The sequence below is a fragment of the Zootoca vivipara genome, chromosome 13 (assembly GCF_963506605.1).
Source record: "Zootoca vivipara chromosome 13, rZooViv1.1, whole genome shotgun sequence".
NCBI lineage: Eukaryota > Metazoa > Chordata > Lepidosauria > Squamata > Lacertidae > Zootoca > Zootoca vivipara.
In genome coordinates this window covers 42,104,892-42,122,220 of record NC_083288.1, presented here as the reverse complement: position 1 = coordinate 42,122,220, position 17,329 = coordinate 42,104,892, and the positions used below count along the sequence as shown (strand labels likewise).

At 41.1% G+C, this 17,329-nt stretch overlaps 2 protein-coding genes across 2 annotated transcripts; both read right to left on the bottom strand.

Moving 5' to 3' along the window:
• Positions 1-2,760: 2,760 nt before the first annotated feature.
• LOC118095618 (vomeronasal type-2 receptor 26-like) lies at positions 2,761-9,989 on the bottom strand. Its single transcript, XM_060281280.1, has 6 exons — positions 9,772-9,989; positions 8,237-8,528; positions 6,423-7,046; positions 5,445-5,672; positions 4,501-4,627; positions 2,761-3,662 (listed from the first exon to the last, which is right to left on the bottom strand). Exons 1-6 carry the CDS (start codon positions 9,987-9,989, stop codon positions 2,761-2,763), a joined length of 2,391 nt encoding a protein of 796 aa, XP_060137263.1.
• A 3,345-nt stretch (positions 9,990-13,334) lies between these two features.
• Positions 13,335-15,163, bottom strand: LOC118095619 (vomeronasal type-2 receptor 26-like). Its single transcript, XM_060281279.1, has 2 exons — positions 15,046-15,163; positions 13,335-14,236 (listed from the first exon to the last, which is right to left on the bottom strand). Exon 2 carries the CDS (start codon positions 14,232-14,234, stop codon positions 13,335-13,337), a length of 900 nt encoding a protein of 299 aa, XP_060137262.1. The 5' UTR covers positions 14,235-14,236; positions 15,046-15,163.
• Positions 15,164-17,329: the final 2,166 nt, after the last annotated feature.

The window sequence follows — 17,329 nt, the reverse complement described above, 5'->3', positions numbered from 1 at the left end:
TCTTATGGGCATTTTATTTTCTCTGTTTTTTGAGGATAGATACTCAGGGTCCTAATTTTCCCCTTTCCTTTCCCTTTCTGGGAGTATCCTTCTGTGTGTTCAGTCTTTCATCACTCTTTCCTTATAACAGTCATGTCAAGAAAAAAAAAAGAAGTAGAAAAGGAGGGGGGTTGCTTTTGTAGGCTTTAAAAGTCTGTTAAGTTTGGATGTCTTGGCAGATTACCAGCTTGCAGCTTTCTTCCCTTTGTCACGTAGATACGGCAGCTGCAGCTGCTGTGTCTTTGATCTCCTTTCTCTCCTCGTCGCCTCCTCCTCCTCCCTGTTTTCCCCTCCTCCTCCTTCTCCTTGTCCTTCGTGCCAGAAAAGAACCTTTCAAAATGGCTTTTCAAACCTCCTGATCTCCATCTTGTAATGAGGGATAATGATCAATTGTTCAATTAAATTCTATATTTACTCTTGTGCCCGGTTTTTCCGTCTCTTTCAGTCTCTCTGGCTTCCCCCGGCGTGTTAAAAAGTGACCCGTTATTCAGCAAACAGCTCTTGTTCTGTCAGAGGGATCTTTCGCAATTAAACAGTGATGCGTTTTGTGACTCCTTCGACTTAACCTCCCGCCCGCGGTCTTAAATTTAAAGTCTTTATATCAGATTTGTAACACTCACGGTCGGTGTATCGTTACGATGTTTCTTGTCGAAGAGCTCTGATGCTTGCTGGGAGCGGAGTTTCTCGGGCGCCGCTGCAGCAGACACTATGTAGCTTTTGGCGTTCGGCTCCTCTCCGCGACTTTCACCATTAGAAGGTGCCGCCGCTGAGTTCTGCCAAAGTCACGCCGCTTTTCTCAACTTCAGTGAGGGACCCGTACCCTCACCTTTCTTTTAGAGGGGTTTTTAGGCGCCAACACCCTCCAAAACGTACTTTGTCTGCTTTTAGAGCTCCAAGATTGCCGGAGCTCTTCTCTCCGCGATCCGTTCCCTAGCGCACCATTACCGGAAGTCATACTTGCCATACTGGATGTTTCTGACCTGATTAAGAATTCAGTCTCATTACATGTCACCATAAGATCTTCACAGTATCATCTCTTATCAAATTACACACATTCCATTCCCAAGGAGAATATATGAAGTGGCAAAGATACTTGTGTATTTTGGTAGCTCACACCAAATGTAAATTTCCATTGTCACTTGGAGAAAACACTTTCAGTTCTTCCAGTTGTACATTATAACCATCTCAGAGATAATTCAGAAATGGAAGCCCACCAGGGTTATTATGTGGTTTGGGGGCAAAATGTTGATTCTGTCACTCATAAGTTGATTAACCCTGTTCGGATTCCCAGGAGCAGGTTCTGGTTTCACAACATCACTAGAGATGGGACACTTCATCTCAAGGTCATGGGTTCAAGCTCCACATTGGGCAAAGGATTCCTGCTTTCCAGGCCATTAGACTATAAAACCTCTGGGGTATTTTCCAACTCTACAGTTCTGTGATTCTTGGAGTCCCAACATAGAAATTGGCTTTTTCAGAGCATCAGATGTTAACTCCCTGTTTACAAATTTCTCCAGAGTGTATTTGATAGGAAAGATTTATGTCTTGCTCTATTAGGTCTCTATATCTTTCCCACACCCTCATTAATGATCTGCTAATTATGTCATTATAAAATCCTTTATATACCTTTCCATTCCCATACCAAAGATATGTGTGCCACCCATATCTATTATAATGACCTATCAGATCTGAAGCCTCCTCCTTTTCCAGTTTTATCCAGTCCCTGATGCATACTAGACATGCAGCCTCATAGTACAATTTAAGGTCTGGGAGGGCAAAGCCTCCTCTTTCTTTTATATCTGTAAGTATTTTTATGTTTAATCCTTGGCCTTTTGCCCTCCCAGACAAACTTAGAAATTTCTCTTTGCTATCTTTTGAGGCCATCATCTTTAACCATTATTGGGAGTGTCTGGAACAAAGAGAGCATTTTTGGTAGCACATTCATTTTAATCACCGCAATTCTTCCTAGTAGGGAAAGGTTCATTCTGCTCCATAGTTCTAAATTTCTTTTTATCTCTAACCACACTTTTTCATAATTATCTTTATATACATTTATATTGTTTGTTGTTAGCCAAATTCCTAAATATTTGACTTATTATGGATTTCTATTTCAATGATTTCCTCTAATTCTTTTTTTCTCTTCTTCTTTTAAATTTTTTACTAATAATTTAGTTTTATTTTTGTTTAATTTAAATCCTGCTACCTCCCCAAAATTTTGCATTTTTCCTATTACCTTAGGGAGAGATTTCTTTGGATCTTCTACTGTAATTACTGAATTATCAGCAAATGCTTTAAGTTTAAATTCATTTTTTGCCAGTTTTTCTTCCTATTATCTCTTCATCTGATATTATATTCCTTTCAAGTACTTCCAGAACCAAAATGAACAACAGAGGTGATAACGGACATACTTGCCTAGTTCCTTTTTGTATTTTACATTCATTCGTTATCACCTGATTTACAATTAATTTCGCTTTCTGTTCTGAATATGTTGCTTGCATTCCTTTTTAAAATTTATCTCCATGCTACAAGAGAATAATGTATGTGTAGAGGTATGATGGTTTTCTTCAAAGGAAATAAGTCAATTTTACAAATAAATTTTCAATTATGGAAATTTGGAGCGTAGAAAGATTTATATGAGGCAGCAACTGAACATGTATTTCCAAATATGCCATCATACAGAGAAAAAACGAAAATACAGCAAAGGACAGGTTTATTATTTCTTTAATTTTTCCTCCTTATTAGCTGTTCCCGATTGTTCAGCTCAGGCCTCAGAAGGATTATATAACATTTGGGGGCAAAGATGCAGCCCAGCAACCCACCACTGGAGGCTAAGATGGAGAAGATCTCCACAGCGACCATATATTTTCCCTTGGTGCTCAGGTAGGAAGGAATAAAAGACAACCAGACACTGCAGAAGACCAACATGCTGAAGGTGATGAACTTGGCTTCGTTGAAACTGTCTGGTAGCTTCTTGGCGAGGAAAGCCACAGCAAAACATACAGTGGCCAGGCAGCTTATGTAGATGAGGACACAATAAAACATTGTCACAGACCCCTCATTACATTCTAGTATAATTACTTCTGTCATTGAGTTCATGTCCACATCTGGGTATGGGGGAGAGGTTGCCAGCCACACAGTACATATCCCTGCTTGAACCATGGAGCAGGAAATGAGAATAGAGTGGCCTAGTCCTTTCCCCACCCATTTCCTCATCCTGGATTCTGGTTTTGTAGCCATGAAGGCCAAAACCACAGTTAAAGTTTTTGCCAGGACACAAGAAACAGTGGTTGAGAAGATTATGCCAAAAGCTGTTTGTCGGAGGAGGCAGGTCACCTTCTCTGGTCGGCCAATAAACAGCAATGCACAAAGGAAGCAGAGCAGGAGAGAGATGAGGAGAGTGTAGGTGAGGTTTCGGTTGTTTGCAATGACAATGGGTGTGTTGTGGTGTTTCATAAATGTACCAAGTACCAGAGCTGTGATCAGGGAAAGGGAAAGAGAGAAACAGGCTAAACTGATGCCCAATGGTTCTTCATAAGACAAGAAGCTGATATCCTTGGGCAGACATGCATCCTGATTCTTGCTTGGATAGTCTTTGTCCGGACATTGATAACAGTCATTCATATCTGGGGAGAAATAAAGAAATTAGCTCATATCATGTCAACTTGCTGAACTGTTTACTTTCTGTCTGAGAAGAAAAGAGCTCTCTTTAAATCAAAACACATATCTAGTACTGTCTGGGCCCCTGCAATGTGGTATTACTGAATTTAATTGGTTCAGAGATATGTGGCCCTGTAAGTGCCACAGCCAGGGCCATTGACATCTGAATGTTTATTCACACTAGCCTGGGTGTAGCCTGTGTAAGTCACAAGGGGTGGCAAGGCCCCATCTAGTTATGATTTGAACCACATACCGTCCAGTTACTCTCAATGCATAAAAAGGTAAAGGGACCCCTGACCATTAGGTCCAGTCGAGACCGACTCTGTGGTTGCACGCTCATCTCGCATTATTGGCTGAGGGAGCCGGCATACAGCTTCCAGGCCAGCATGACAAAGCCACTTCTGGTGAACCAGAGCAGCACATGGAAACACCGTTCACCTTCCCGCTGTAGCGGTTCCTATTTATCTACTTGCATTTTGACGTGCTTTCGAACTGCTAGGTTGGCAGGAGCTGGGACCGAGCAACGGGAGCTCACCCCGTCACCGGGATACGAACCTCTGACCTTCTGATCAGCAAGCCCTAGGCATGGTGGTTTAACCCACAGTGCCACCTGGGTCCCCTACTCTCAATGCATAGTCACTCTCATTTGATTAGCATATTTAGACTATCTGAAGGCAATGATCACAAAGAGGCAGGATCACACACAGTAGATTATCTATTTTGACATGTACTCAGCTGTCCTTACAACACCTTTCAATTATTAGTGCTGAGACTGGAGCTATTTAATCTATTAATTTATCCTACCATCCTGGTTTGCAATCTTCCCCTCTGCACATGGGATGCAATCGTAGCAGCAAGGTGGCTGTCCCTCCTTCACTTTCTTGCTGGATCCTGGAAGACATCTCTCAGTACATACAGAAAGAGGCTGAGTCTATTCCATAAATGAAATAGCAGAAGGGTCATCAGGAGAATAATGAGTATGGAAATCTTCATGTTCTTGGGCCCTTCTCTATGTTACTAAGCTGAGCCAGCAATTTGTGAAAAAGCTATATTTTTTCAGTAGTAGTAATTTTGGAGTAACATAAATTCTGGACAAATACATAAATTGAAATGAAGCTATCGAAGACCTATGATACCCCTTGGAATGCTGCAACACAAATCTCAGCACGTTAAGAAAATACATACTTTTGAATACATCTTTTGAGATAACTCTTTTTTAAAGATGTGTGTATCCACTCCTAATACTAATTCACTTGCTCTTCACACCTTTCCTCTCAGCTCTCTTCTTCACTTTCTCAATCTTCACCACTTCTCTTGCTTCCACCTCTTCCACTTGTGGCCTTAGAAGAATAGTGGTCTCCTGCCCCTGCTGCTGTCTGTTCTCACTTTCTTCCTCTGGTATTAATATACCTCCTTTCCTCAACCACCTGATTTCTCCACTTTACTTGGAAGAAAGACGAAATCCTGGGGCTTACCTATGCATCCTCTTTAGCTCGATTAAAAATCAGTTTTTTGTAAATGTAATTTGTAATAAAATATTAATAAATATAATGAAATAAAATATTTGCCTTTACTTCTTGAGTCATTTTTTTGCTGTAAGCTTTTGGCTCCTAATCTGGTACTTGGATGCATTGGTCATGTTCTACACAGTAACTTGCACTTTAAAAGACAGTAAATAGACATGCAGGTGAATGATCACCATTTGCAAGATTGAATCTCTTTGGAATTATCTAATAATGCGGTCCTACCTGATTAAACCAACTGTGCCATGTTATGGCATCTTCATCAATGATGAATAATTGATCTGGAGGAGACTGTGGATCTATCCTCCCAATGCTCACTCTGTGCAAACTTTGGTTGGGGAATATAATCCAATTGACAATATCCAAGCTAGAGGCTGCCTCTCCATTCTGATTGATGAAGACCACATCTCCGGCTGTATTGTTAAATGATATATTTCTCAGAAAGTGATGGAGCTAGATTGAAAACAGAAATGGCATTTGTTTGGAAAAGACTGCAGTTCGAATACAGGACTGAGGTATCTTTTTCCTGTGGGCAGGACTTAGAGCAAGTGGTGGGTGGTGATTAAGTCAGCTGTTAGTGGAGTCAGGTCCAAGGATGGAGAGACCACCAGTTTTCTCTCTTCCACATCTCTTTCTCCCTTTCCCCCCTTTTACAACCTTTCTTTCTATCCCCTGCCCCCTACTTCTTTTCCTCTCTCCCTGTGTCCCAGGAGACACAACAGGAGACCACAGGCTCTGAGGGAGCATTTGGTGTATATGGGATAGAGAGAATGCTGAACATCTCTCTTGACCATTACCACTGCTTCTTATCTCTTAATGCAGTGGCATCTCAGTGGCATCCAAAGTTCTCTCATAGAAGTGCTTTTTCGTTTCTGAGATGAATGAGCAAGCTGACAACATTTTCTAAATCCATACTTTTCGAGAGAATAACAGGTTTCTTCCATTTGAGGATGTTCAGCCTATTACCTGCCAAAACTGTTGATCCAGATTCTTCCCTCTCCCTCCGTACACCATTCCTCTGTGTCTGAGTCTGGATGTGAACATGGCATGTAAAGCATGGGCCATGGCGTAGACAGCATTATGGATGCTGTAACTGTGGCCTGTCATGCTCATTTCAAAAAATGATCCAGGAAGGCTCTCCAGCTTCTCTTCTCCGGTGCAAATATTCCCCTCCACCTTTTCTGAAGTCATATATGGGAATACACATCCAAAGGCCTGTTGCCAGAAGTCCTTGATAAAACCATCCCCATCTGTGCTGGAAGGGTTTCTGTGCAGAACATACTGATGAAATCCTGGTGGGTTTCTGAAGTGAATTTCAAAGGATATAGCACCATTGAATATTCCTGAATCCCAGTTCTTTTGAATGACAAATGAAGTGAACTCAACATGGGCTGTTGTTATCCATACTTTACTTTTTATATTGTATGTCATGGCATCAAGTTCTGATAGGTATGGAAGCCATCTAAAAGTTGCCATGGAATAAGATTCTCCATAGGCAACTACTGCATTAGCTGTGCTGCTAAAAATTTGATGGTTTATACTTTCCCCCTGTTGTAGAATGCCATTAATTTCAGAAATAAAACTTAAATTGGGTATTCTTTCTAGGAATGCAAAGCAGACACCACTCTTGGTAAATATTGGGGAAATAGTTTGCACAAATCTTTCTCCGTTGTCATTGTCCATTGCAATGACTCCAATCCATGTCCACTTGAAATGCAGAAGCAAAGAGAGAATTCCCTCATACTGAAGGGCTTCTGGGGCTGCCAACTGGTAGAAGGGAAGCCCTGGGCTTTTCTCATTCATCACTGGAGCAGAGCCATAAATGAGCTAAAAAGAAAATGGGGGAAGAGAAGAGACAAAGTAGAATTCTTTCAAAGTATTCATATACATTATGATGTGTTGAACTGTGTTAGTCAAATATGTCCTTTTGCCAATGTTCCGGTTTGTGTGCCTCTCTCTCAGTTCTATGAAAGACAAACATGCAGATGGGTGGGAACTGGGATTATCTACCATTTCTGGTTTTTAAACCTTTGATTTGTTGACTAGAGAGGGGACTGTGTCTGTTTTATATTATTTTTTGAATCTTCTTAAGACTTTGATAACTGGAGATGGGCATTGAGTCTACTTCACTTAAAAACAAACAATCATTTTTTATGTCATTGCAAAATTTGGCAGACTCTTGTACAATGGATAAAACTGAATGGGGGAACATACCATTCCCCAAACAGCAGATTACCTAGACATTATCTGGCTTTGTCAGAATTGCAACTTGGGTCAGATACACAGTTCTTCTCTGCAGCTTCGTCTTTTTTCTTCATGATGCACATGCCCCATCACACAGCAAAGCTGATTCTTCTCAAACATTATTTATGAACATTTATTTCATTTGTGAATCAGCTGCTAACTACTCTTACTGTTCTTCTGCAGAACTGAATTTTAATTTGCCATAACTTCTCTGTGTCTTTAATTATGTCGGGTGTGCTAAAAAGGAATAGTTATTGTACTGGCTCCTGCCTGTCAGCTTTTTTAGCTGTAAGCAATTCCCCCACTTCCCCAGCAGGTTATTTGACATGCCCTCCTCACTAAATCTTCCACTGGCACCTAAATTCTTACTGCTTTTATCCTGTAAGCAATTCCCCCTTTTCCTCAGCAGCTCAATTCAGATACCCTCCTAATTAAGCAGAAACTGATGCATAAGCAAAAACTGCCGGTGAGAGAGAAGCCCACTCTCCCATCAGTGGCCTTTGGTATATAAGTGATCTAAATGTGTGTCTAAGACAGGGGAGAGTTACATACAGTATTTTGTTCAGGTATTGCAACCTTCCCCTTTCTTCAGGTTTGTCTGTCTGTCTGTCTGTTTGCTTATATTACAATTATGTACCACCTTTATTTATCAAGGGTCTCAAGGTGGTGTACATGGTTCTCCTTCCAATTTCATCTTCACCCTGAACTGATGCTGAGGAACCTTCCTCTTTCTCTATGGAAAATAATAGAGGTATTGTACATAGGTGTCCTACCTGCGGAATCTTAAAGATATCCAAAACGGTTGCCACATAAAAGGAGATTTCAGAATCAAGTCCACCAATGACCCCAGTCAAATTATTTTCAACATCACATATATAATTAGGGACAAATTTCTTCACCATGGATAAAAGCAGCAGTGTGGCAAGATATGTGCTCCTTGCATTGATATAGCTGTCATATAAGTGGAAGCCCAAGGTGGTATTGGGTAAGATGTGAGGGTCTTCGTTGATCTCCTTGACTGCAAATGCCAAGGCCACGATGTGCTGGTAACCCTTAGGCACCACCCTAGAATGAGAGTTGAAAACGGTATCAGCAGGAACTTCAAAAGATTTATCCTTTTACACACCAACACAGTAGGTAATCCTATTTAGTTCAGTAGGGTTAAGTCTAAGTCTGTTCTACTATTGAATAGCTCTTATCTATAGGTTCTCTCTGATATTTAGTTGAAACCTTCTATCTTGTAACTTGAGGAAGCTAATGTGTGTCCTAACCTCTGGAACAAAAGAAAACAAGCATGTTCCATCTTCCTGGTGACAGCCCTTGAGATATTTGAAAATGGCCATCATACCTCCCCTCAGTTTCATCATAGCTAAACATAGCAAACTCCCTCAACCAGTCCGTATAAGGCTTGGTTTCCAGACCATCTTTGTTGCCCTCCTCTGCGCATGTTCCAACTTGCCAATATCCTTCTTGAATTGTGGTGATCAGAACTGGACCCAATACTTCAGGTGACCAAGGCAGAATAGAGCAGTACTATTACTTCCTTTGATCAGGACACTATACTTCTGCTGATGCAGACCCCTTGAACCTTTCCACGTGTACTACTGGGAAGCCAAGTGTCCCTCATTTTAGATTTGTGCATTTGTCCCTATTGAAATTCAAGTTGTTACTTTTGCTCCACTTTTCCAAACTTTTAAGAAAAATAATATCTAGAGCACGGGTTGCAAATGTGGGGCTCATGGGAGATCTTTCCTTATATATGTCTGAGGTCTTTTTCTGACACTTACAAAGTCTTTGGTCTCTCTGGTCTCCCTCTGCAGTGACCCCGTTTTCATGAGTCAGTGATGGTCATTGGAATTCACTAAAATCTATATTTTATAATACAGTAAGTACCTTTCAGTGCTGAAACAAACCTTAGCCTAAAATCAAAAAATGAAGCCATAAGAACATATCAGCTTCACAACAGGTTTTTAAAAATTCATTCTTGCTAACTTTCTAGTAGTTTAGATAAAGTCTATCAAAATGGGCTGTTCCAAAGGGCTCTCCCAGAAACACAAACATGGATATATTTCAATACATTTATATTCATTTCTCTATCCAGACATGGGAATTTCTCCTGTATTCTCTTAATTCACAAGAGATTCCTTCCTCTCTTTTTTTCCTTGCACCAGCGTAAGTTTTATTCAAATCTAAAGTGGATTTCCCCAGCTAAAAGGGGAAACGTTTGCAGCCTCAGCCATTATTCTGAAGCTGCAACTCTAGGTTTGATCATTCCTTTGATGTAATGAATGAGTGACTTAGTTCTTACACAAGCTCTTCAGGCAGCGCTGGTGGGGGTTCCTCAGTCAATGTTGCTGGAGAGGAGATGAAGCCACCGTGGGAAACAATGCCACCAATGAGAAACTCTCCTGGCTGATGATACGTGTGAAGTGGACGGTGTGGACCTTGGAGCCTGCATTTTGCTATGTGAGCCTCACATACATTGTAAGAAATCAGTTCCAGCAGCAAGAACAGTAAAACCACCATCCTTAATCCAAGGGCAACTGTTTGTTTTATGCAGAAAGTATGATTTTTCTTGGCAATACTAGAATAGGTTTATCTAAGATAAAGATCATCTCCTTTAAATTGTAGATTAATTTCCTGAGACGACACAATCCGGGAGTATCCAGAATCAGACTTGCTGATCCCAGACCCTATTTAAATTATTCAGGATAAGTTGTAGTATCCTTTGTGTTATGTTGCCAGTGGCCAGAGAAAATACACAGGGATTTTTGAGGAATAGCAGATTAATTATAGCCCTGTTAATAACGAAGCAGGCGTGTAGTTATTCATCTAGTGATCGGGATTCCCTATGGAATTGCAGAAGAAAAATGCTGAAGAAAATATTCAGAACTGTTATTTTAATTTCCCTTCCATTAGACCAGCGGTGCATGGGTGAAATGAGAACTTAGAAGCTCATAATAGAAGACCTTGTAGTCAATGGAGACTCCAAAATGTAGCATGGTGTAGCCAGCGTCCTGGAAGTTGGCTGAGTGAACCTGGATTCACACCAGCCATGTGACATGAGTGCAATGGCCGCTCATTGCTGTTCTGGGGGATGGCAGTTGTGTCCCCTTGCTCTCAGCCTCCTTCCCCAGTGGCCTGGGAATGCATGTTTCCCCACACGCCTAGGGGTAAATGCCCCTCTAATTCTGAAAAGGTTGAGTTGGTGCCCCCTGCCCTTCTGTATGGCTCCTTTTACAGAGCCTTGTGAAAAATCTCTCTTGATTCCTTCAGCCTCTGTGAGCTAGCACCTTAGGGAGAGAGAGGATTCTTGAAATCTCTCAGACCCCACACTTCATCCAAACCCAGGTGAGGGTGGTCAGGATTCCCAGAATTGCTGAGCCTGATGTTTCAGCCTTTTGGTCATAGCTGCCAAGTTTTCCCTTTTCTCGCGAGGAAGCCTATTCAGCATAAGGGAAAATCCCTTTAAAAAAGGGATAACTTGGCAGCTATGCTTTTGGTAGATTTTAATTCAGTGTCCAACTTCATTCAGCAACGCTGATGTCTCTGGCTTCTTCTGCAAACTTCAGCATTTTTATTTCTTAATTATGTATTCTGATTCACTTCCACTAGGGCAGGGGTTGGGGTGTGTGTGCCACTCCAGATGTTGATGGATTCCAAAACCTCCAATCCAAGCCAGTATGGAAAATGGTCAGCAATGATGAGGGCTGTAGTCAAGCAATATCTGGAGGGCTATAGGCTTCCCATCCCTACTTCCTGTCTCTACTTGAATATTTGGATGTTCTTCAAGGGGAGAATAATCCTACCGTATACACACTCATTAATAAGCATTTTAGCTTGCTGTAAATTGATATAGATATCTACTCATAAATATTTGTTTTAAGGTTTATGGGGCTTACTCCCAGATAAGTGAGTACCAGTTGGCAACCTAGGCTTTGGTTTAGGGTTGAAATTGGGAGAAAGCATTGGCTTTGTGCCATTAAGAGCTGTATAGAAGGAATAATTCGGAGGTTAAGCTTGGCATCTAGAAAGCTGAGGTCTATTATGGACATATACATGCAACGTGCAGTCTCTCTGTCCTCTTTGATTCTGCTTTCTATCTCATTAAGCTCTGCTTTAGTTGCATTCTCTATTCAGCATCGTTAGATCTAATCACTTTTATCTGCTCATCAAACATTTGCTGAACATGTCCCATCTTCACCATAAGATCTTCACAGCATCATCTCTTATCAAGGAGGAAATATGAAGTGGCAAAGTTACTTGTGTGTTCATGGCAGCTCACACCAAATGTAAATTTCCATGTAAATTTCCATTGTCACGTGGAGAAAACACTTTCAGTTCTCTCAGTTGTACATTATAACCATCTCAGAGATAATTCAGAAATGGAAGCCCACCAGGGTTATTATGTGGTTTGGGGGCAAAATGTTGATTCCCTCACTCATAAGTTGATTAACCCTGTTAGGATTCCCAGGAGCAGGTTCTGGTTTCACAACACCAGTAGAGATGGGACTCTTCATCTCAAGCTCATGGGTTCAAGCTCCACATTGGGCAAAGGATTCCTGCTTTCCAGGCCATTGGACTATAAAACCTCTGGGGTATTTTCCAACTCTACATTTCTGTGATTCTTGGAGTCTCAACATAGAAATTGGCTTTTTCAGAGCATCAGATGTTAACCCCCATTTACAAATTTCTCCAGAGTGGATTTGATAGGAAAGATTAATGTCTTGCTTTATTAGGTCTCTATATCTTTCCCACACCCTCATTAATGATCTCCTAATTATGCGATTATTTTAAAAATCCTTTATATACCTTTCCTTTCCCATACCAAAGATATGCATGCCACCCATATCTGTTATAATGACCTTCCAGATCTAAAGCTTCCTCCTTTTCCAATTTTATCCAGTCCCTGATGCATACTAGACATGCAGCCTCATAGTACAATTTAAGGTCTGGGAGGGCGAAGCCTCCTCTTTCTTTCATATCTGTAAGTATTTTATGTTTAATCCTTGGCCTTTTGCCCTCCCAGACAAACTTAAAAATTTCTCTTTGCCATCTTTTGAGGCCATCATCCTTAACCATTATTGGGAGTGTCTGGAAAAGAGAGAGCATTTTTGGTAGCACATTCATTTTAATCACCACAATTCTTCCTAGTAGGGAAAGGTTCATTCTGCTCCATATTTCTAAATTTCTTTTTATCTCTAACCACACTTTTTCATAATCTTCATCTTTATACACATTTATATTGTTTGTTGTTAGCCAAATTCCTAAGTATTTGACTTTTTATGGATTTCTATTTCAATGCTTTCCTCTAATTCTTTCCTCTCTCTCTTTTTTACTAATAATTTAGTTTTATTTTTGTTTAATTTCAATCCTGCTAACTACCCAAATATTTGATTTTTTTCTATTACCTTAGGGAGAGATTTCTTTGGATCTTCTACCATAAATACTGTATCATCAGCAAATTTTTTAAGTTTAAATTCATTTTTGCCAGTTTTTCTACCTATTATCTCTTCATCTGATCTTATATTCCTTGCAAGTACTTCCAGAACCAAAATGAACAACAGTGGTGATAACGGACATCCTTGCCTAGTTCCTTTTTGTATTTTACATTCATTCGTTATCACCTGATTTACAATTAATTTCGCTTTCTGTTCTGAATATGTTGCTTGTATTCCTTTTAAAAATTTATCTCCATATGATGGTTTTCTTCAAAGGAAATGAGTGGATTTTATAAATGAATTTTCAGTAATGGAAATTTGGAGCATAGAAAGATTTATATAAGGCAGCAACTGAACATGCATTTCAAAATATTCCACTGTACACACAGAGAAAAACCAAAAATACAGCAAAGGGCAGGGTATTATTTCTTTAATTTTTCTTCCTTATTAGCTGTTCCCTATTGTTCAGCTCAGGCCTCAGAAGGATTATATAACATTTGGGGGAAAAGATGCAAACCAGCAGCCCAACACCGGAAGCTAAGATGGAGAAGATCTCCACAGCTACCATATATTTTCCCTTGGTGCTCAGGTAGGAAGGAATAAAGGATAGCCAAACACTGCAGAAAACCAACATGCTGAAGGTGATGAACTTGGCTTCGTTGAAACTGTCTGGAAGCTTCCTAGCGAGAAAAGCCACAGCAAAACTTACAGTTGCCAGGCAGCTCATGTAGATGAGGACACAGTAAAACATGGCCACAGACCCCTCATTACATTCTAGTATAATTTCTTCTGTCACTGAGTGCATGTCTACATCTGGGTATGGGGGAGAGGTGGCCAGCCACACAGTACATATCCCTGCTTGAACTATGGAGCAGGAAAGGAGAATGGAGTGGCCTAGTCCTTTCCCCACCCATTTCCTCATCCTGGATTCTGGTTTTGTAGCCATGAAGGCCAAAACCACAGTTAAAGTTTTTGCCAGGACACAAGAAACAGCAGTTGAGAAGATGATACCAAAAGCTGTTTGTCGGAGGAGGCAGGTCACCTTCTCTGGTTGGCCAATGAAGAGCAATGCACAAAGGAAGCAGAGCAGAAGAGAGATGAGGAGAGCGTAGGTGAGGTTTCGGTTGTTTGCAATGACAATGGGTGTATCGTGATGTTTTATAAATATACCAAGTACCAGAGCTGTGATCAAGGAAAGGGAAAGAGAGAAACAGGCTAAACTGATGCCCAATGGTTCTTCATAAGACAAGAAGCTGATATCCTTGGGTAGACATGCATCCCGGTTCTTGCTTGGATAGTGTTTGTCTGGGCATTTCTTACAGTCATTCATATCTGGAAAAAATAACGATTTGGACCTTAGTTCCTTTCACACCAGCTTTGTGAAAGGTTTATTTTCTGTCTGAGAAGAAAAGAGCTCAGCTCAAATAAAATGTATGTGCAGTACTCTCTCATGTCGTTGAGAGCGATGTGGTCCTATAATTGACACAGCTTGGGCCATACCTCCTCATGATATTTGCATGTATCATTGCACTAGCTTTAGTGCAGCTTTTGTAAGTCAGAAGGCGTGACAAGGGCCCCTCTGGATGTTATTTGAACCATATGCCACCTGGCTTTTCTCAATGCATGGTTATTCTTATTTGATTAACATATTCCAACTTATTCTCTAAATATTGACACTGTATACCCCCATTGTACACTGAGAGCAAGCTCTGAGGGCCTTTTGTCAGTTCTCCCATTGCGAGAAGTGAGGTTACAGGGAACTAGCCACAGGGCTTTCTTGGTTGGGGAATGTACCCCCATCAGATGTCAAGGAAATAAACAACAACCTGATTTTTAGAAGACCCCTGAAGGCAGCCCTATATAGCGAAGCTATACTGTGAAGTTATACTGTCGTTGATGTTTTAATTTATTCAAAGCTTCTCAGATTAGTTGGGGAAAGTCAGTCAGATGGGAAGCATATGAATTATTATTATTAATACTACTACTACTACTACTACTACTACCACCAATATCTAAAGGACAATGACCAGCAAGAGGCAGGGACACACACACAATAGCTTATCTCTTTTTCTGAAACTTAACCTCAGCCATCCTTACATCTTTCAATCAATGGATCCATTTAATCGAATCCTGTTCCTTACCATCCTGGTTTGCAATCTTCCCCTCTGGACATGGGATGCAATCGTAGCAGCAAGGTGGCTGTCCCTCCTTCACTTTCTTGCTGGATCCTGGAAGACATCTCTCAGTACAGACAGAAAGAGGCCGAGTCTATTCCGTAAATGAAAGAGCAGAAGGATCAGCAAGAGGACAATGAGTTTGGAAATCTTCATGTTCCTGGGCCCCTCTCTATATTAATATGCTGGGTCAGCATTTCAGCAATTTGTAGAATGGTTATCCATAAATGGAAGAGCAGAAGAATCATCAAGACACTAATGAGTTCAGAATATTTCGGGTTCTTAGGCTCCACTCTATGTTTCTAAAATGACACAGAATGCCTATACCAAGAACAATTGCTACTTTTCTTTATAGTAGTAGTAATGTTTGACATGATGTGATATCTCCTCTATTGTTCTGGGATGTGCAGGCACACTTTGAAGTTACTCTAGTGTCCCTGTTAATCTTGTAATCTTGTTATAATTGTTACTTCTTAGTATGTTGTCCACTAGGTAGACATCCCTAGAATTGATTTGGTGTTGGTGGCTACACCTATTCTTGGGCCCATCAGATGCTTTCTGGAGAAGAGTTCCTTATAGTTCCAAATAAGGGATTTTTGAAGAATGTGTTCTTCATGAGTTCTCATACAAATATATAATAAAAATTCTGGACAAATACATGAATTGGAATGAAGCTATCCAAGATATTTGAAGCTGAGCATGTTAAGGGGAAAATATACTTTGGAATACATATTTTGAGAGAATAATGAGTTCAGAATGTTTCAGGTTCTTTGGCTCCACTCTATGTTTCTAAACTGATACGGAATGCCTCTACCAAGAGCAATTGCTACTTTTCTTTTTAGTAGTAGTAATGTTTGAAGTGATGTGATATCTCCTCTATTGCTCTGGTATGTGCAGGCACACTTTGAAGTTTCTCTAGTGTCCCTGTTAATTTTGTTATAATTGTTACTTCTTAGTATGTTGTCCAGTAGGTAGACAACTCTAGAACTGATTTGGTGCTGGTAGCTACACCTATTCTTGGGCCCATCAGATGTCGTCTGGGGAAGAGTTTCTTAAAGTTCCAAATAAGGGATTTTTGAGGAATAAGTTCTTTATGAGTTTTCATACAAAAAAAAAAAAATCTGGACAAATACATGAATTGGAATGAAGCTATCCAAGAGATTTGAGACACTGATAATTTTAAGGGGGAAATATACTTTGGAATACATATTTTGAGATAACTCTTTTTTGAAGACTGATGCATCTATTCCTAATGCTCTGTCTCTTGCTCTTCACACCTATCCTCTCAGCCTCCTTTCCTTCACGTTCTCTATCTCGACCACTTCTTCTGCTTCCACCTCTTCCACTGGCCCACATAGAAGACTAGTGGTCTCCTGCATCTGCTGCTGTCTGTTTTCACTTTTTTCCTCCTTTCCCCAACCACTTCATTTCTCCACTTTTCTCGCAAGAAAGGCAATTCATGAGGCTTATCCATTCATACATCGTTATCCACTCAGGTCAAAATCAGTATTTAATATTTATAAAGAGCTGCGCCCATGGCACCCGCGCTGTGCTTGCCCGCCCGCCGTGCAGCAAAATGGGGCGGGGGGGGTGGCGCCGGAGTGATCTGTCACACCACGGCGCCAGGGGCGCCTAAGATGGCCCTGATCAAAGCTTTTCTCCAGAGTGTTTCTGGATCCCACATGGGGCACATAGGGAAGGAAGAGGGGGCAGACACGCTAGAGGCATAAAGTACATAGAAGCCAGGGCTGGCCCTAGGGCAAGGCTGGGTGGTGTGGGGTGCCGCGTGGTGTGCGGCGCCCGCCAGCCCCCCCACTGTGAAACAGGGCGGGGGGGCCGCCGGTGGGATCGTCGCACCACGGCACCAGGGCGCCCGATATGCTTAAGACGGCCCTGATAGAAGCAGTGGTGGGGCTTACCTGCCCCCTCAATATTTGATTCAAGTTGGTGAACCTGCTTTGGCCATCCTCTAATCAGTAACTTGCAGTTCAAAAGCCAGTGATTAGACAGGCAGGTGGATTATTGTTGCCTAAGCTATATTGAATCTCTTCGGAATTAGATAACAATGTAACTCTACCTGATTAAACCAACTGTGCCATGTTATGGCATCTTCATCAAGGGTTAATTTTTGGTCTGGAGGAGCTTGTGGATCTATCCTCCCAACTCTCACTCTGTACAAACTTTGGTTGGTGAATATAATCCAATTGACAATATCCAAGCTAGATGCTGCCTCTCCATTCTGGTTGATGAA

Coding starts and splice junctions, on each gene's coding strand:
- LOC118095618 (XM_060281280.1), bottom strand. CDS start 9,989: ATGGTGGTTTTACTGTTCTTGCTGCTGGAACTGATTTCTTACAATGTA. Junction 7,047..8,236: donor ATATCTTTAAGATTCCGCAG/GTAGGACACCTA, acceptor TTTTCTTTTTAG/CTCATTTATGGCTCTGCTCC. Junction 5,673..6,422: donor GGCAACAGGCCTTTGGATGT/GTATTCCCATAT, acceptor TTTTCAATCTAG/CTCCATCACTTTCTGAGAAA.
- LOC118095619 (XM_060281279.1), bottom strand. CDS start 14,234: ATGAATGACTGTAAGAAATGCCCAGACAAACACTATCCAAGCAAGAAC.